Below are 20,592 nucleotides of genomic sequence, written 5' to 3' on the forward strand. Positions count from 1 at the left end.
GAGTCAGTCATAGATTAGCCATCTGCCCAAAAAAACCACGTAGTGTTTCCCATAGGTTGCCTAAAAGGAGTTCTGATCCTCTAAAGCTGCAATACCTTCCACACTACTAAAATTGTAATCATAAAGGAAGACTAAAAAACACCAACAGAAATTTCTTTTGTGATATCAGTCTCCAGGAGAAACTGACTGGATATATCTGCACCAGGTTAAAGCTAACTTCTATGATGATAATACTAGCAGTAGTGGCTATCCTTAATAAAGCCTCCATGTGGCAGGCCATATCCTCAGTGGTTGCATTCGTTATGAGTAATGTCATCTCTACATTGCAAATCTTATGCAAGACAGATCTTGAAAAGTTACTGCATATACTCCTAGGATATGGAAGAGCTCTCCCTCATATTTAAAGGAATTATTAGAGCTAATTACCTGGTAGGATTGTTGTGGGAGTTAGAAATAGTAGCTAACTCAGAGTCTTACACATAGCAGAAGCTCAATAAATGGCAACTACTTTTATTAAGTACAGTTTATCCTTTTTTCTTTTTCTTAACATAATAAGCACCTTCATCTCTTATTTCTCTTAATTTCTGCTTACAGGCCACACATACCCCAAAAGCAGATGTCTATAAAGTTAATTCATAGACTGTTTGTTTCCTAACTTTTTCATTTCTTAGCAATAAACCTTCTTCCTGATTGCATTTTATTTCATTTGATAGAGTAATTTTTCATTAATGGAAACTCACAAATGATGCATGCAAAGAAATGTTAAATTCAATTAATAAATGGTCCAAGGCCATAGGAAGCAGGGATGCTGGTAAATTCCTTTTGTTCATCTCTACAGACTTACCACCACTGCTCTTTGAGGTGTCATCCCTGGAGAATGCTTTTCAGATTGGAGGCCATCCTTGGCACTACATCATCACACCCAATAAGAAGAAACAGAAAGGAGTTTTCCATATTTGTGCCCTAAAAGATAATTCATTGGTAATCATTAGTGATCGGACTTCTTAGTAGTAAATTTATATCAGAAATTCTTTATTCTCTACCTCCTAATAGCTCTACATTCCTAAGAATTACTTTGTTTTAATAATTTGTGGGAGTATAGAGAATATAGCAAATAACTTGTGTGTATTACCCAGAATCTAAAAATATAACATTTGGAAATTCTTAAGGTATCAAGAATCTTTTTTTCTTACCAGCGTCCTAGCAAGGGACCCAAAGCATCTCTCATGTTCCACAACGGGAAACACTGATGAAATATGTTCAGACTGCCTCTAAAATTGCTGTGGAATATATTATTGTTCTATTTCTATGTGATTTGTTGCTGTTTGCCTTCCTTGGCAGAATCAGATGGAATTCTGGAGATCACAGTATTGGCATTAAAACACTGAATTCTAAAGGATATTAAGTATGAATATATGGCAGAGTAGGAAGAAATGATATATGGCAAAACAATAGAAATTTCTACCTCTTGGATTCATTTTTCTTCATTTTCTTTTAAAACATGATTAGGCATTGATTTGCTATTTGATAAACATTTATCCAGAGCTTACAATGTGCCAGACATGACTGGGAATACATTTACTTCCCTCAGTTTGCCTGTACTCTCAAAATAAAGTATATATGTGTGTGTATATATATATATATATATATATGAATGATGTGGTGTGATCAGTACAGTGATTGAGGTAAGTATAAAAGTCCACAAAAGATGGAGATTTCCATTTTTGTTTTACATTTCTGTTTAGTTTATTTATGGACCCTCTTGATATATCAGATGAGCTTGTTTTTTTGAGGTAGGCTCAGCGTATTCTACCCTTGTCTCTTCCAGGACCTTGTACAGTCACTCTTGACACCAATGACTCACAGGTTACCTTTCACTATATTTAAAATAAGCACATTTGTGTTAGCGTTGTTCCCTTTGATTTTCTCATTTATTTATCACAATGGGCTTCTATTTGGCCCAGCCCAATGACATCCTCTTTTATAAAGCACCTTCTAGGGACCGTTTCCTGCCATGACAAATCTTCATTTGATTGTTTACCTCCTAGCCAGGATATCCTTCAGACACTGGGACCTGCCCTTCTTTTTCATTTAACTTTTATATCCAGTGAAACCCTGCATAATTCACATTCTGGACATTTAGCACATGTTCTTCTTATATAAGAACAGATAATACATGTCTGATATGTGTGTGTGTGTGTGTGTGTGTGTATACATATACACACACATATATATACATGTATGTGTTTGTTTATATATTTGTGTGTATACATATATTAATGGTGGCCTTCAACATTTATGCCAAGCATCCCTCATCCCTATCACATACTCTCATACTGTAATACCAGTTTTATTAATCTTTGCTGGGCAGTTTTATTGCTGTGACATTACCTTTATGATTCATATGCATATTACCTTCCTTTCAGTCAGAAGAGTGGATAATCCCAAAACACATTAAGTAGCCAAAGAAGATTATAGAAAATGTTTCATAGCTTTCTTTATTACCCTGAGCTTTAAATCTAGCATTTGATTAAATAATAAAAACTACAGGAATTGGTAATGAAGTTGCTAGTAGTATTTAACATAAAGAGAATTTTTTGCACATTCTATTTAGATATTATAATAAAGAGAATAGCCTTCTAAAGAAAGATATATATAGTATGTACAGTTTATATTAAACAATGGAGCTTCTGGAGCCAGTACCATCACGGATATATTAACCTTAACTGATGACAAACAAGATGTATAATTGCATTAGTTTTCTTATAAAATATAATAATAATACCACCATTCCCATTAGAAATAATTAGAATACTTGTAAAAATTAATGAAAGGCTGAAACTCATTTACTAATGTGATATATAAAATGTTTTAAATTCCAGAATTTTGGGAATTATGGTATACAGAGTGCTTAACATCATAGCCCAAGCCTTAATATTTTCAGCCTTGTGCCTACATACTACTTAATTTTAGCAACTTCTCATATTTTTGTACATACATGGTCTGGATTAATTCTTCTGTACATTTGTTCTGTGCTGTCTCTTCTTTCACACTGTTTTCTACTTATCCTTTAAGGTCTAGTTTAAGTTTTTCCTCCTGAAATTCTGTTCATCTGGATTGGTTTCTTGATAATTTCCTGTTCAGATATCCTGTTTATGCTCAATCATTTCATTTTCTGTACTGCTTTATTATTTTCTATTTTTGTTTCTGTTTCTACCTTAGACTATAAATATCTTGATGTCTAATTCATATCAGGTACAAATACCAACTGTAATATCTAAAATGTAGTAACCAGTCAATATATGCTATGGAATTTATGAACTCTAATATTTCAAAGCTTTTATGAGAATCCATTAGGTATGACATATCATTTTATTTTACATTTGAGAAATTAAATAACTTGAATAAAGCTGAAAAAGTTATATATCTATGTTAGTATTAGTTCCCAGTGCTCCTCTGTATAAGATAGAATATTTGCATACACATGTGATCATGTGTCATACAGGGTTTTTTCCAATTTAATGTATGAATATATTGTAATGAAATAAATCTCTTTTCCAGCCTTAATTGCTAAGCAGTATTAGATTATTTCCTCAGATATGAAAGAGTTGGTTTTTGTTTTTTGAGACAGGGTCTTTCTATATTGCTTAGGCTGTTCTCAATCTTATAAACTCAAATGATCCTTCCTCCTCAGCTGGAACTGTAGGCATATGCCACTATACCCCACTAGATTTGAGAATTTAACATTCATTTATCCAAGGAGATTGTGACCTGTGTCTGAGGCATTAGTGTGGTTGTGTTTATATGCATGTTACCCACTCTTCTGATTGACAGGTAGTTGGAGATGGGAAAGGAAGGAGGAAGTTGTATGGAACTGCATGACCATAATTAGGGCAGTTATATAGTGGAGAGTTCATGGACTTTGGCGTCAGATCCTTTATATAGCAAGTTCAAAAGTGGACAAATGATTTATCTCTTTGAGTATCAGTTCCTTTAGCCATAAAATAGAGTTAATGTTTGTCTGAGTGTTATTAAGATCAAATTAAGTAGTGACCATAAAGTATCTAATGTAGTTCCCAACACAGAGTACGTGCTTGAGATATGATAACTTGTATTATTATTTGTAAGGTATAATAAGTATATAGTATAGAGTAAATTTATGGAGTTTCTGAATTCAAATGTTCTCAATTTCTCAAGTTTAGGTATTCTAATGCAGCCCTCCTACACTCCAGTTCAACTGGTTAATGTTGTCTCTTCCCTATACTTGGGAATTTTTGATACATCACTAGTGTTAGATTTGAAAAGTTATTTGATTTACTCCTAATCTTTGTCATTTTTTCCCCCCAACTTAAGGCAAAAAATGGGATCCAAGAAATGGAGTGCTGTTCTTTGGAATCTGACTGGATTTATTTTCATCCTGATGCTTCTGGTAGAATAATACATGTTGGCCCAAATCAAATCAAGTGAGTAATTTCAGAAACACTTTTAAATTAAAAACAGCTTTTGATAGCATTTATTGGCATCTTTATTTTTTACCAGCTAACTATTGAGCCAGTTATGAAGATAATTAGTTTATTGTAGGGCGGGCACTTCCTCAGAAACTGGCATCTAGAAATCTAACTTTATTCCTTTAACTTCATCATTACTATTTGTAAATATTTACATTTGAGTATAGTCTTTGATTGATGATATGTAAGGGACTTACAGATTGGCTGCCCTTACCAGATCCTAATTCTCTAGGATTAATAAGAAATGAGATGATTTATCCTTATTCTGAAAGACAGCCCTAACACAAGAAAGGTAGTGGGTTGTTTTTTGTTTTAGGTTTTTTTGCTTTTACACGTCTCCCATAAATTGACTTGTCCTCCCTTGAAGTGTTCTCCATTTGGTTTTCCTGACACCTCAATTCTCCTGAATATTTTCCTCCTTCTCCTATATGTCTTTTTTGGTAACCTTATATGCTTGCTCTTCTCTACCCAGACTTTCTAATTGTTGAATATCCTCAGTACTTGGGCTTTCTTCTCAGTAGGCATTCTTTTTCTTCATGATTCTATTTATTCCCTTGTCTTCAAATATCAAATATATGTACCAAAAACCCTAACATTTATATTCTAACTCAAACTTCTCATCTAAGCTTATGCCAGAAATCTGGAATTCTTTTTGATACCTCACTTTCTTGTCTTTCATCAGCATGCACACACTTAAACACGTGTGCATTGTCAGGGTGGACGCTCAGACCTAGGAAGAAGATTCTGGATCTTGGCAGGTGGAAGAGGATACAAGATGCAGTTGGGATGATAGATTTTCTTTGTTTGGTGGCAATAACCCCTACCCAGCCTCATTTTGTCCCAACCAGTTCCATTTAACCCCCTAAGCCATTTCCATAGGCCTTTTTTTAATATGCAGGCCAGATGAAGGAGGCACATTGCCAATAGGTTATAAAAGTGGGTGCATGCTTATAAGCAAATATTTATGACCTTGAGTACATCCGCTGAATCAGGGTGTTTGTGACCTTGGCTACATACTAAAAACATAGCCCACTGAAAATCTCAGTGAGGGAGCCTAATTATAGCCATCTTGGGCCTGCCCTACATGCATTCTCCCTTTTTCCTCCCTTCTCTCCCCACACACACATCATATCTTCTGTTAATACAGTCTATTTCACTACTAAATATTTTTTAAGTGTGCCTATTTCTACCATGGCCACTCATCATTTTGGTCAGACAGCTGTCTTCACTAACCTTGACTACTTAGAGGGCGTCCAGAATCCACTCTTGGACTTTATTTTTTTCTTCTCAGCAGTGAGAATCATTTTCAGAAACATGAAGTATAAAAAAACCTAAGCAACTGAATTCTGTTTTAACCATTTTGTGGCTTCTTGTTGCTCTTAGAATATAGACCAATATAGTTGACAGGGTCTGAAAGACTTCTTCCCACTCAGTTAACTTCAATCATGCTGTGTTTTTTAGACAGCTGAGGACCTATTTTCTTGGATTGAAGTCTATCTGTTTTCTGTTCTGGCCTAACCCACATGTCACTTTTTGACAGAGACCTTTCCTGAAACCCTTGTTAGATTTACTCACCCACCATATTTTCATTGCATAAACTGTGTAATCTTGCACATAGAACAATTTTAATTAATTCTCCATAATGAAAGGAGAAGGTCTGTTTTGTTGATACCAGCAACTCCAGTGCTGAGCACAGTGCTTGACACAGAACAGATACTCAGTAAGTATTTGTTAAATAAGAACAGTGTCTGCCTTTTTTCTTCTTTATGCTTCATAATAATCAGTCTACCTCTCTTCATCTCTTCTTAGGAGGATGAAAGGATTTAACAAAATAAGTTTATTAACTTTTACAAAACATTTTAAACTGTGATTCAGCTTCAGTAAAACTTACTTTGATGTTTATTATCACCCATCCGTTTAATGTTTGTTATCAATCATAATTAGTTTTAAGAAAATAAGGCCCACAAAGACTATATGTCCTTTTGCCAGGTTTTAAAAGATAGATACTTTTAAATATTGTCACTAATTCAGATAACTAATCAAGTAATTTAAAATATTATCTGATTTTTGTTTGTTTGTTTCTGGAAACTCTGAGGCATGTAGCTATCCCTGGGCACAGTACCTGCTTCTCCCAACTGTGCTCTTTACATGCACTTGAGACTTTGAGCATTTGAGAACATTGTGCTTTTGAAGCTTATTGATGATCTGATCGTATTTGTGTGGGTAGTGAGCAAATTATTTTCTCTTCCTGAATAAGCTGATCCATGAGGTCATTTGAACTCAGAAAAGCCAAATCTTTAATCCAAAGAAAAACATATTGTCAGTTGCAGTTTTTAACTATTACTCTATAATAAAAACTTAGTTCAGATTTAGTTGCTAGTCTGCTTCATAGTTAACTCTAAATATTGTTCATAGATATCTCATTCTATCTTCAGAAATAAAAATGGAAATATAGGAGCTAGGGATATAGCTCAGTTGGTAGAGCGCCTGCCTCACATGCACAAGGCCCTGGGTTCAGTCCTCAGCTCTAAAAAAAAAAAAGGAAATATATATTGTAATGCCATCCTTAAAACTGAGATATTAAAGACCTGTTGCAGGTGAGAAATGAGGTTCTATAGATTAAATTTAATTAAGCCAGTTTAGAAGATGTTTAGGCCTAAGCAAGCTGCTTCATGCCTACTTCATGCCTAGTACCTGTTTTAACAGTTGCTGTTTCCTATTTAATAAACTCTCTAAGTTGGAAAGAGTTTAATGAAGTAATTCAGCTTTGGCACTTTGATGGTTTTTGAGTTCTTAGGTTTGTATTTTTCCTTTTCAGAGTTTTAAAGCTAAATGAAATAGAAAGTAATAGCTCTCAGCATCAGATCTCTGAGGATTTTGTCATTTTGGCCAACAGGGAGAACAAAGTAAGTCAGAATACTTTAAAATCCTTTGTATATAATTGTCTTTCTTTGTAAGAGTATATAATATACATATATGTTTGCCTTGAGTATGCATGAAAATAATAGCACAACCCTGTAAGTTTATTCATGTTGTCTACATGGGTCTTAGACCCAGGTACTTAATAGATTTGAAAAGAGTTGATTGATTGTATTGAGTTTATCTTTTGCTTATTCTTCTGCATTTCTCTTTTAAGTTTTTAATGAATTTCAACCTTTGGGTCCAATTACTTGTGCAAATTTAGGATTAGGAAGATATGGTAAATCTCTAAATTTATATCCCATACTTGAACTCCAGATGGTACTTTTCCTTTGGTACTTTTCCTTAGTGTATAAATCAAGAACATAAAGAAAATGATGAGGAGTGAAATTTCTAAAAGCAAATCTACTTTTTATTTACTATTTTTTAAACTGTTAAGTCAAAAGTATAAAGGATGTATTAAGCAGCAAACCTATAACCTTGTAATTAATTAACTTTTGCCTATTCTGGGATTTTATCCACTTAAAGCCTTTACCACAAAAAAGTACTTTTACTAACTGAAGGATTAGAAATCTGATTCAGAATTTTCTCAGTTAGGAAAGAATTGTGGATGTTAAAGAAGGGCTGGTTCGTTTTACCCATTTGTTAATACAATTTTGCCTTTAACTGCATGTAACAGAATTTGTTGTATCTTTTTATTTCTCTCCATGTGATAGAATGAAAATTTAGTCACTGTTACTGCTTCTGGACGGGTGGTCAAAAAAAGTTTTAACCTTCTGGATGATGACCCAGAACAAGAGGTATTACTTTAGCCTAAGATAACAAAGCATACCAGTGTGTACTTACACTATAAGTTTCAAATTATTACTTTTAGATTGTATTTGTGTGGGTGGTGAGCTAGAGATTAGGGCTAGGGATTTTCTCTAGGCCAAATGGTAGAATTGTGTACAATTATAGTGTACAGCCCCATTATCCTCTTTTTTTATTGGAATTATTCATAATATTTTGTATGAAAGTTCATAGGGCCAAAATAATTTGAAAACATGATTAACTCATTTTTTTTTGTTGTTGTTGTTGTTGATATATTTTCTAAGAAAATCTCTTAATAGAAAATTCCCAAGATTATATTAGCATGCCTTTATGACCTTTACCTTATGTTTTTACTTACTAGATATGGATATGTTGTTAATATTCATGGGCCAGAGGAAGTAGGTGTGAGGGTATGACAAATCCTTTCAGCCTTTGCCCTCAACTTGGCATCACCAGTCACCGAATATATTTTTATCTTTCCTTTAGAGACATTGAAAGTATTATAAAAGCCTTAAATATAAAACTATTGCATAATACTAAATCCACTTAAACCTTATAACTATATTGTTTGTATGAGCATATCAAGGTGGAAACAGAGTAACCTTCTAAGGACAGTTTTTGAAAATCTTCTTAAGTAGGTTAGATGTAGCCCAGGATATGGTGTTCTGTCAAAAAATTATATTCTTTTGGATCACAGAAATCTATTAAGAAGGAAGCAAAAAGCTTCCTACACCATATATAAAAGTATATTCAAGAAAGATTTAGTCAAATTGCCAAATAGTAGCAGAAGTAAGGGGCAGAGAGTGACAATAAATAGAGAGATGCTCTATTTCATGAGGTTATAAAGCAAAATCTTTTAGCCTTTAAATGAAAAGTTGAAAGGGATTCTGGCTAAAATCTATAAAATCACTAATAGGTAATAAGTTACATTTTGAAAGTTGACCATGGTAATAAAGAAAAAAAGTAAATAAAAAGGAATCATAGATAACAAATCTATAAATTTTTGTCATAAAGTGGTAAAGACAGAAAATACAAATGGGTTAAAAAGCAGTTTGACCAAACCTAAGTGAAGGATTAATTAGTAGTTGGTGATTAAGAGAAACTTTTGTGCCTTCCTAAAGGTTGATAACAGGCATCTGGTCCATTATTGGCTGGCCATGCACTGATCTGCCTCCTCAGGTTTTCTTCCTACAGGCAGAGTTCTGATTTTTTTGTTTGTTTTGTTTTTGTTTTTGTTTTTGTTTCTCTCTTTACCATAGCTAAGCCTTCTTGACCCAGTCCTGTTCTGTAGGCTGGATTTCAGTTCCCAATATTTCCTCTCAAGTATAGATAGCCACTTTTCTTTCTTTAGGGAACCAAAAAGGATTTTTAAAAGAACCAAATGGGGGCTAGGGTTGTGGCTCATCGGTAGAGCACTTGCCTAGCAAAGGCAAAGCCCTGGGTTCGATCCCCAACACAACATAAAAATAAATAAAGACCAAAAAAATGGAATCATAAAAAAAAAAAAAAAAAAACGGATGGCAAATAGGAGTCATAAATAGTGCATGATAGGTTATCAGTCCTTGAAATGACTGTTTTTCCAGAGTGAGAACTTTTAGAGCTCAGAGAGCAGTCTTCAGGTTTCAAATCTGAGCTTCTTATATTTAGACCAGAAACCTGTAAACACACATCAAAGGCAGCAGTTGACTACTTTTGAATTTGGAGAGGTCTGGTTTGCTGTCATTGTAGAGATTCCATTTTTACTCTGAGATATATATATATAAACTTGGATCCATTTGTCAAAATCTTTAGGATATTGCTAAGTCTTCAAAGTCTGAGGCTGATGTTTAGGCATATGAATAGACACATTTCTACTTTTTCACCTATTCACTTTTCCTTTGGCCATATGTTTGTAAGTAATAGAAGAGTTAAACTATAAATGTAGTAATACTCCTAACTGAAAAACTAGATTTGAACCCTCTTTTCATTGCCTTACCCATCTATCCCCAAGACTTTCAAAATTGTGGATTATGAAGATGAGTTGGATTTGCTTTCTGTGGTAGCTGTTACGCAAATAGATGCTGAAGGGAAAGCTCACCTGGATTTCCACTGTAATGAATATGGAACTTTACTTAAAAGCATTCCACTAGTGGAGTCATGGGATGTGGTAAGTAGAAATGATGGGACACAAAATTATGAGTTTTCTTTATGGGTGCCATTTACTGGAAAAGGTGTTACGTTTTACTTGTCCAGACTCGTCTATGCTGGTGACCACATGAAAGAAGTCATTGTCCAATACATGAAACAAAATGAACTTTCTTAAGCTTCCCCAGCACTCAGGGACGCTTCCCTTAGTGAAGGCCTTAAAAAGAAAGCTCTCATGTTTTCCTAAGACTTTCTTCCTTACCATAGTATGATTTTCTCCCAATTATGTCTTTGTTAAATGCAAAGTATAAGATAATTAGTCCCAGTTATTCCGGACCATCTCTAAGCAAGTTGGATTTCCAGGCACTCTTAGAAACATTTGTCTCCTCTTCCAACTATTATAGAATATAAAAGTTAAAAGGAACACCAGACATTCTATCCAGGACTTGTTTTATCAATGGAAAACTTGAGAGGCACCACAGCTTGTACCCCATCACACAGTAAAATAGATATTAGCAGTGTTTCACTATAGAATCTTGATATTTAGACTCCTAAGTTCAGAATTCTTTTCATTCTCTATATTTTATACAATGTTTTTTTTCACTAGTAATCTTTATATCCACAAACAATTAAAAATAAATGTTTTGTGTATTCATTGTATATTCAATGATCCCAAGTGACACAATAATGAATATGGTTCTGTGAAAATGAGATTTCATATGACTGTTTTTATTACAGACATATAGCCATGAAGTCTACTTTGACAGAGACTTGGTGCTACACATAGAACAGAAACCAAACAGGGTCTTCAGCTGCTATGTTTACCAGATGGTATGTGACCCTGCAGAAGAAGAATAAATCCTAAACAAAAGTTATTAAAAGGAGTGAAATAATTATAACTTATAAAACTTTTAGCCAAACAACCCAGGAACTGTGTTCCAATCCTCCTTTTATTATTTGTATGGCACATTCTGCAGTATTTTCCAGAAAAGGTGTTGGGTTGACTTCAGATGACTAAAGCTTTTACCATAGAAGGTGCTGAGAACTTCATTTTATGAAAAGGTTTGTGTATTTTTTAAAATGTTGTCCCAACAAGTCTAGTTTTTTGGACTTTTAGCTACGTGCTAATCCAAATATAAAATGCTAAAAGCAGAAAGGACAGGTTAATCCCAGTTGGTGTGGAGAGTATCACTGATGTGGAGATGTCTGACCCGGTTCTTAAAGGACAGTATGGAATTGTGATTGGTGAGGGTAGGAAAGAGACAAAAATAGATACAAATTATAGATTCAGAAAAAATTCTGTCTACTCTGTACCAAATTTTGCTTGAGGATGAAAAATGAGATGTAGAATGTGAAAACATAATTTTGAGCCAAAATGTTGACATTAGAGTGTTTTTTTAATCATATATATGTATATAGGATTTTGTATTTGTATACCGTATCAAGGATTAACTCTAACTCCCAAATTACCTTTCTTCCATGGTTTTATTCTTTTGGCTTAATGTCCCATTGAGTATTTGTGCTTATATTATAGACTAATATAAAAGATTCCAAGCAAACCTGAATGAATTTTTTTCTGATATGTAGCCTTTTTAACTCAGTATTTCTAAGGATGCTCTCATTTCACCATTCTATTTATTTTGTGAGTCTAACCATTTTGTTGAGGCAATATTTTCATACCTATGCAAGAAAATAAAGGTACTCTGACCTGCACCAATTGAATTCCCTGGAGAAGAGTTGATAAGGTCCCAGAGGAAATTCTTCCTAATGTGGAAATTACCCAATTAGCCAGAGAAAATTTTGGCTATCTTAATTATGAAAGGAGTATTTTTCCCTTCATTTTTAAGAACAAGTCTAAATATGGTACTTAAACTCCAATAATCATTCTTCATACTATTAAAAAAGGCAGCTAAGCCTTTATATAGGGAGGAAATGTTTCTTTATACTTCCTGTCTGAGAAATGCAGTTATTGCAATCCATATGTTTAGCATATTTCTTTGGTTCAGCCTCAGAAAAATAACTAGTTTAAAAAAAGAAGAAGGAAACATTTGTTTAAAAAAAATCATTGCTGATTCAAGCTTAAAATTAAAATGTGGAATTTTAGCTTGAATGATTTACATTAAAATCCTTCAGTTTTGGCTCAATCCCATATTAAGAATGATGTGAAATCTATTCTATTCTGCCCTTGAAAGTTTGGAAATAGATTTCTGATTTATTATGATCATAGGACTAACAAAGTGTTAGCTGTTCCAAAAGTTAAGGAATTGGTAGCAGGGTCAGTAAATTTAAAGGAAATAAACCTAAAACTGTCCTTTATGTAAAAGGAAAAAATAAATAAATAAGAAAAATTATAAGTTGAATATCCCTTATCTGATGCTTGGAACTAGAAGTGTTTTAGAATTCTATTTTTTTCCAATTTGAGAATATTTGCATGTACATAATGAGGTCTTGGCAATGAGACCCAAGTCTAAATATGAAATGCTTTTATGTTTCATATATACCTTATTCACATACCCTGAAGGTAATTTTATACATTATTTCTAGTGTGCCTACTGTTTTGTTTTTTTGTTTTTTTTTTTTTTTTGGTGGTGCTGGGGATTAAACTCAGGGCCTTATATATGCAAGGCAAGCACTCTACAACTGAGCTGTACCCCCAGACCTTGTGTGCCTACATTTTGACTGTGTTTTATCACATGAAGTCAGGTGTTAAAATTTTCCATTTGTGGCATCATGTTAGCAATCAAAACGTTTCAGATTTTGGACTTTGGATTTTTCAGATTAGGGATGCTTAACCTGTACTGACATTTTAGAATAAGCTGAAATATTTATATGTGAGCTAAAAATAATTTTTTCTGAATCTGATCCTATGTATAATAACCATCTGGGAAAGTAGAAGTGATTACCTCACAAGCAAGATGATAAAATTATCTTCATATGTTAAATTATAATATTTATTATCTGCTAATTGAAAAATCTATTTTGTGCATATTTAATAAATACTGTTAAATATCTCTTAAGCTTTCAGAGATTTTAAAGATATTATTATGATTACAAAGCAATTAAATAGTTACAGTGTGACAGTGTGCTAGATCTTGCTGCAAATTTTCAGTTAGACACTAGCTATATCTAAGCAATCCTGCATAGTAAATGTACATCCTGAAAAACAAGTCTGGTAAGAGGAGCACAATAGCAGAGAAAAGAAAGAAACAATGCTGTGTGAGCTTCAAAGCAGGTGCAGTGCTGTGTATCAGCAGTGTTTGCTCTTCATTTCTAGAGAACAAGGTTGTCTTCAGACTTCAGTTCTGGCAGAGTTCTGTTGTTTTTAAGGTAGTTATTGGGTTTTTCCTCTTAATTCATCGCCGACTTTTAGTAAAACGATAGAAAGGAACTCATCTACTCAGAAAGGCATTTGAGAAATACCTGCAGTGCCTGACAGGGTTAGGAGTAGGATCCTTCTAGTCTAGATAGGAATAGACCACTAAGAAATTTGTAATGTATCATCACCATTGAAATCTGACTAGACTAGGCCAAATGCCATACAGGCTAGGCAGGAAATACACCTAGTGTGAAAGACAGTAGGGAATTGTGGACAATGTAACAAACAGGAGAGCTAAATCCCAACTAAAAGGATAAGCTGCAAGTACTTAGTTTCAGCCAATTTAATAATATTTGAAAATGTAAACTAGATGATTGATAAACAATGCCAGATGTCTGGGGTTGTAGCTCAACAGTAAAGTGTACACAGCAGGTGCAAGAGTGCTGAGTTTAATCCTCAGCACTGCAAAAGAAAAGATGCCAAAAGATACTGAAGATAGCAAAGAATGTGGGAAAATTAAATAGCACAAATAACAAGAGACAGTACTATATGCTTCCCCAAAGATATGGGCTTCCTATCACTCTAGTGTCATGCACCTTCTCATTCTGCCACCTGTCAGACAGCAGACTTTGCTATTCAGTTTGTGGGTGATGGGGCATGATACTTAACATCCTCCTGTCCCACCTTGACCCTACCTCTGCACTGGCTATGTGACTCTAACTATGTGCCAACATACTTAACAAGTGCTAGTGACAGGTACAAAGCATTATGGGTACAATTTCTGAGTGTTTAATACAAGACCCAGTGAAGTAGGTTGCTTTTCAGCAAGTACAGACATTAAACTAAAAAGAGGTACATTTCTGCATTTCACTCCTTGATCTAAGTTTCTGTATTTTCACACTATTGATGCAGCAAGCTTATTATTCTTTGACTTTCTACATTATTTCTTTCAACTCTGGGAGAAGACAAAACAAATCCTATCAGTTACTGTTTGAACAGACAAATGAAGAGAAGATAACATTCTATTTAAACAAATTAAGGCACTCAACATTCTTTTACCAATTGAATGTTTTGTGTCTTATGCACACTTATTTTTAATAACGGAAACTTAATTTTATTATTTCCTGTATACCAGTCATTAAGACACATGTAAAATGGTTGTCTCACTTGATATTCAAAATAATCATATGAGGTATAAGCTATCATCTTTCCCTTTTATACATATGAGGGAAGAAAGTGAAGCTTATAATAGGTATGAAGGAAAGTGTTTAGTGTTTTTTTTAAGTACTGAGGATTGAACCCAGAGGTACTTTTACCACTGAGCTACATCCCCAGTACATTTTTTATTTTGGGACTGTCTCACTAAGTTGCTTAGGGCCTTGCTCAGTTGCTGAGGCTGGTCTTGAACTTTCAGTCCTCCTGCCTCAGTCTCCCGAGTCTCTGGGATTACAGGCATGTGCCACCAAGCCCAGCTTGTGTGTTTTAAAGGATGATTAAAGATCTAAATTTTGGATAAGACACAGTCAATACATCCATCATTTGACTAAAAAGATGGTTCTTCATTCAGTAGTTAGAAGATGTTTAAAAATGATACTCATTTTAATACTCAGTGATACTAATTGTAGTGACAATAAACATTATTTTCAATAATACGTTTCTTTTTTATTTTTAGTTGTGGACAGATACAATAACTTTATTTTATGAATTTATTTTTATGCGGTGCTGAGGATCAAACCCAGTGCCTCTCATGTGCTAGGCAAGCGCTCTACCACTGAGCCACAACCCCAGCCCCAGGAATATGTTTCTTCTTTTCCTTAACCATGTTTATACATGTATCATCTACCTTTTAGAATCCTTAAAAAAATTCAGAAGCTAATGTTTTGTCCCTGCGCTGCAATAGAATCTGTGTTTTACGGAAAGAAACTTTACTTCAAGCAAAGGATATATAAGAGAAACATAAAATCAACTAAGGACCTTTCCCCATCATTTTATTATGAAAATTTTGAATATACACTAAAGTTGAAAGAATTTTATAGTGAACAACCAAACACTAACCACATGGACTTGACATTTTATTAAACTGGTTTTACTGTTTACCGTCCAGCTTACTATTCAGCACATGTCAAAATAAATTGCAGATGTCAGCATACTGCCCCCAATATATTAGCATGTTTATGATTATTTAGTATTTATTTTTAAATTTAAAATTTAATGCAATAAAATGCACAATTTTTCAGTATAAATTTCCTCAGTTTTTTGCAAATGTGTAATCTAAACCTTTTTCAAAATTGAAACCATTGCAATCATCCCAAAAAGTTTCCTACTATCTCTTCCCAAGCCATCTCCATCCTTCATGTGTGACTCTTTTCTGATTCTTTTGTATACTGGATTAGATTTTCCTGTCCTAAAACTTCATTTCACCCATCATAATGCTTTTGAGATTTATTTATGTTGTTGTATATTTTAATTGCTGAGTAATATTTTGTATGAATATGTCACAGTTTTCTATCTTACTGTTGATAGATCCCTGCACTATTTCTGCTTTTGTTTGTTTGATTTTACTATTATAAATAAAACTGCTTTAGACATTCTTGTACACATTTTTTTGTGAATGTCTTTATTTCTCTTGGATACATTTCTTGGGATAGAATTTTTGTGTCCTCTGGTAGGTGTATGTTTAATAAGAAACTGCCAGACCTTTTTCCAAAGGAGTATACCATTTCACTTACCTCAAACACTGTAGAAGACTTCCAGTTACTCTATATTTTACTTAACATTTATGGTTGATAGCCTTTGTTAACATTTATGATGGATGTGTTATCACTTCTAATTGATAGATTGTTTCTACTTGTTTTTAACAGCCTTCTTATGAATGATATTTGAGTCTTTTCACACTGCACCCTCACCTTGAGGAACTGCTGAAAACATTCTTTGTGATAATTGTTAAGATAACCCACAACTCAGGTTGCAAATGTATAACCTAAACCTTTTTCAAAAGGGCTGTCAGCTCAGTGGTAGAGTGCTTGCCTAGTATGTGTGAGGCACTGAGTTCAATTTACAGCACTGCATATATATATATAAATGTCCATCAACAACTAAACATATATTTTTAAAAGAATATTTTTTTAAAAAGATAGCCCACAACTCAGCTTGAATTATTCTTTATCAAACATGGAATATAATCAGGTGAATTTTTCTCTAACATGAAAGTGTATTAAATAAGTTTTATGCCTTTCCCACTAACTGTAGTGTTCTAGGCTACATATGTTGTGATACTAAATAATATATTCATGTTTTAGAACTGTTAAAAAATTTAGAAACTTCATTTTTTCTTTCACTCTTTCTGATTATCAATTCGAGTTCCCTGAAATTTGTTCCAAAGAGTACAGATTCATGACCCAGCTATCCCTCTCCTTGGTCTATACCCAAAGGACTTAAAAATAGCATACTACAGGGACACAGCCACATCAATGTTTATAGCAGCACAATTCGCAATAGCTAAACTGTGGAACCAACGTAGATGCCCTTCAATAGATGAATGGATAAAAAAAATGTGGCACATATACGCAATGGAATATTACTCAGCAATAAAAGAGAATAAAATCATGGCATGGAGTTAGAGAAGATAATGCCAAGTGAAGTTAGCCAATCCCCAAAACCCAAATGCCAAATGTTTTCTTTGATATAAGGAGGCTGATTCATAGTGGGATAGGGAGAGGGAGCATGGGAGGAATAGACGAACTCTAGAGAGGGCAGAGGGGTTGGAGGGGAAGGGAGGGGGCATGGGATTATTAATGATGGTGGAATGTGATGATCATTATTATCCGAAGTACAGGTATGAAGACACTAATGGTGTGAATATACTTTGTATACAACCAGAGATAGGAAAAATTGTGCTGTGTATGTGTAATAAGAATTGTAATGCATTCCACTATCATATATAAATAAAAAATAAATAAAATTTTTTTTAAAAGAGTACAGATTCAGTCCCTTTCCTCATGGTCACTTAAACCCTACCTGGGAGACTGGGAATCTCTGCCTCTTCTATAGACCCACTAAAAAATACCACACACAGGGTACTAGGATCGCTTGTAGAATCCCATGAGATTAATAGATAATAGCAATGAAAGGGAGGTTTCAAACGAGCAAAAGCTTAAAAAACTTGTCTGATAATTCTATTTAACTTCTTGGTTGGTGTCTTTTCCCCCCACCTGGTACTAGGGATTGACCCAGGGCCTCATGCATTCTAAGGCATATGCAGTACCACTAAGCTATACCCTTACCCCCATTATGATTCTTTATTAGAGGCAATACTGAATTTGACTTTCAAAAAAATCTTGGATAAATACTAATTTATTTTCTCAATTAAAATAGCCAATTTTGAAAAGCAATAAATCCAGTAAATGTCAGCAAATAAAATCAAATTATAATTTAGAATTATCAGATTTTTAGATTTTCATAACAGACTTATTGAGATAAAACTGACATACAATAAACTGGACATATTTAAAGTATATACTTTGGTAAATTTTGTCATTTGTATACCCATGAAACTATCATCACAATTAAGATAATGACCATACCTATCACTCCAAAAATTTTCCTCATACTCCTTTTTAATCCTTCTCTTGAGCCCTTCTCATCCCTTTTCCCAAGGCAACCTCTCATTTGTTTCTGTCACTTGAGATGAATTTGCATTTTCTATAATTGTATGTAAATGGATTATACAATAAGTGCTCTTTCTATCTTTCTTTCAGTGTGGTTATTTTGAGATTCATCTGTATTGCATGTATCCTTAGTTCATTTTTTTCCATATTTTTATTGGTACATTGCAATTCTACCCAATGATGGGATTTGATGTTACATACTTGTACATACACACAAATAGCAATATAATTTGGCCAATATCAAATTCTGTAGTGTTTCCCCTTTCCCTCCCACCTCCTCCCCCTGGTCCCTTTCCTCTATTCAGCTGATTTCCCTTCAATTTTTATTAATTCCGTCCCCAACTTTTCTTCTTTAGCTTCCACATGAGAAAAAAACAGTTTGGCTTACTTCACTTAATGTTCTCAAGTTTCATCCATTTTCCTGCAAATGACATAATTTTATTTTTCCTTATGACTGAATAAAATGCTGTTGTATATATACATATATATCACATTTTCTTTATCTGTTCACCCATTGATACCTAGGCTGGTTCCAGAATTTGGCTGTTGTAAATTGTGCTGCTATAAACATGGGTATGCATGTATCACTATAGTATGCAGACTTTAATTCTTCTTTTTTTAATATTTACTTTTAAGTTTTAGGTGGACACAATATCTTTATTTTACTTTTATATGGGCTGAGGATTGAACCCAGTGCCTCCTGTATGCTAGGCGGGCACTCTACCACTGAGCCACAACCCCAGCTTCCAGACTTTAATTCTTTAGAATTAATATGGAGGAGGGATATAGCGGTTCATATGGTGGTTTCATTTCTAGTCTTTTGAGAAACTTCTATACCAGTTTCCATGGTGGTTGTACTAATTTGTAATCCTACCAAGAATGTAAAATTGTTCCTTTTTCTCCATATCCTCTCCAGCATTTATTATTTATATTCTTTTTTAAAATATTTTTTAGTTATACTTGGACACAGTATCTTTATTTTGTTTATTTATTTTTATGTGGTGCTGAGGCTTCAAACCCAGTGCCTCACATGTGAGAGGCAAGCTCTCTGCCACTGAGCTACAACCCCAGCCCTATTATTTATATTCTTCATGTTTGCCATTCTAACTGGAGTGAGATGAAATCTCAGTGTAGTGTTGATTTGCATTTCCCTAATTGATAATTGTGTTGAGCATTTTTTCATATATTTGTTGGCCATTTGTATTTCTTATTTTAAGAAATGTTTGTTCATTTAGTAGAATTCATGAACAAACATTTCTTAAAATAAGAAATACTGGTTCTGGGCTTTTCCTTGTTGGAAAACTTTTCATTACTGTTTCTATCTCATTTGCAGTTATTTCCCATGTCCTCTTGATACAATTTTGGCAAGTTGTATATATCTAGAAATGTATCCATTTCTTCTAGGTTTTCAAATTTTTTATTATATGTTTTCAAAACAGTACCTAAGGATTTCTACCTTTTTATCTCTAATTTTATTAATTTGGATCTTCTTTCTTTTGGTTAGTTTGAGTAAGAATTTATCAATCTTGAGGCTGGCACTGTAGCTCAGTAGCAGAGCACAGCCTAACGTGTGATGCACTGGGTTCAATTCTTAGCACCACATAAAAATAAACAAATAAAATAAAGGCATTCTGTCCATCTACAACTACAAGACAAAATTTTAGAAAAAAGACTTTACCAATCTTGTTTATCTTTTCAAAGAATGAACTTCATTCCATTGATCCTTTATAAATTTTTTTCTCAATCGTATTGATTTTTGGCTCTGATATTAATTTTTTCCTTCATTCTGCTGGTTTTGGGATTGTTTCTTGTTTTTCAGGGAAACTGAGATGCATTGTTAGGCAGTTTATTTAGGATCGTTCTTTTTTCCTATGTAGACACTCATAACTACAAACTCTTCCCTTCAGACTACCTTCATACTGACCCAGAGGTTTTGGTATGTTGTGTAACTATACTCATTTGATTCTAAGAATTTTTAAATTTTTCCCCTGATTTCTTCTAATACCAATTCATCATTTAAAAGTTTTTCAATCTCCATGTGTTTATATAGTTCCTGTAGAGTTTTTTGGTGTTAATCTCTAATTTCATTCCCTTTTGATCCCAAAGGCTCAAGGAATTATATAATTTTTTTGTATTTGATAAGAGTTGCTTTGTAGCCAAAAATATGGTTCCATGAACTGCTGAGAAGAATTATATTCAGCTCTTGTTGTTGAATGTAATATTTTATAGATGTCTGTTAAGTTCATTT

The 20,592-nt window shown here is 33.7% G+C and overlaps 1 protein-coding gene across 12 annotated transcripts in view; it reads left to right on the top strand.

The window, feature by feature from the left end:
- Positions 1-20,592, top strand: part of Dcaf17 (DDB1 and CUL4 associated factor 17) — a 92,746-nt gene that overhangs the window by 25,391 nt on the left and 46,763 nt on the right. For 7 of the 12 annotated variants that reach the window (XM_046447362.2, XM_046447361.2, XM_046447360.2 and 4 more), the window contains 6 exons: positions 839-981; positions 4,354-4,463; positions 7,327-7,414; positions 8,144-8,227; positions 10,228-10,383; positions 11,100-17,655. In XM_046447362.2, the coding sequence (XP_046303318.1) occupies positions 839-981; positions 4,354-4,463; positions 7,327-7,414; positions 8,144-8,227; positions 10,228-10,383; positions 11,100-11,219 (701 nt within the window). In that variant the 3' untranslated portion in view covers positions 11,220-17,655. Of the gene's footprint in view, positions 1-838; positions 982-4,353; positions 4,464-7,326; positions 7,415-8,143; positions 8,228-10,227; positions 10,384-11,099; positions 17,656-20,592 lie in introns of those variants that run through there. The other 5 variants (XR_009227004.1, XR_009227005.1, XR_009227006.1 and 2 more) reach the window with 2 other exon arrangements.

Source organism: Marmota monax, unplaced genomic scaffold, assembly GCF_021218885.2.
Source record: "Marmota monax isolate L192 unplaced genomic scaffold, Marmota_monax_Labrador192_F-V1.1 WCK01_AAM20220418_F8-fsc00007, whole genome shotgun sequence".
NCBI classification, from domain to species: domain Eukaryota; kingdom Metazoa; phylum Chordata; class Mammalia; order Rodentia; family Sciuridae; genus Marmota; species Marmota monax.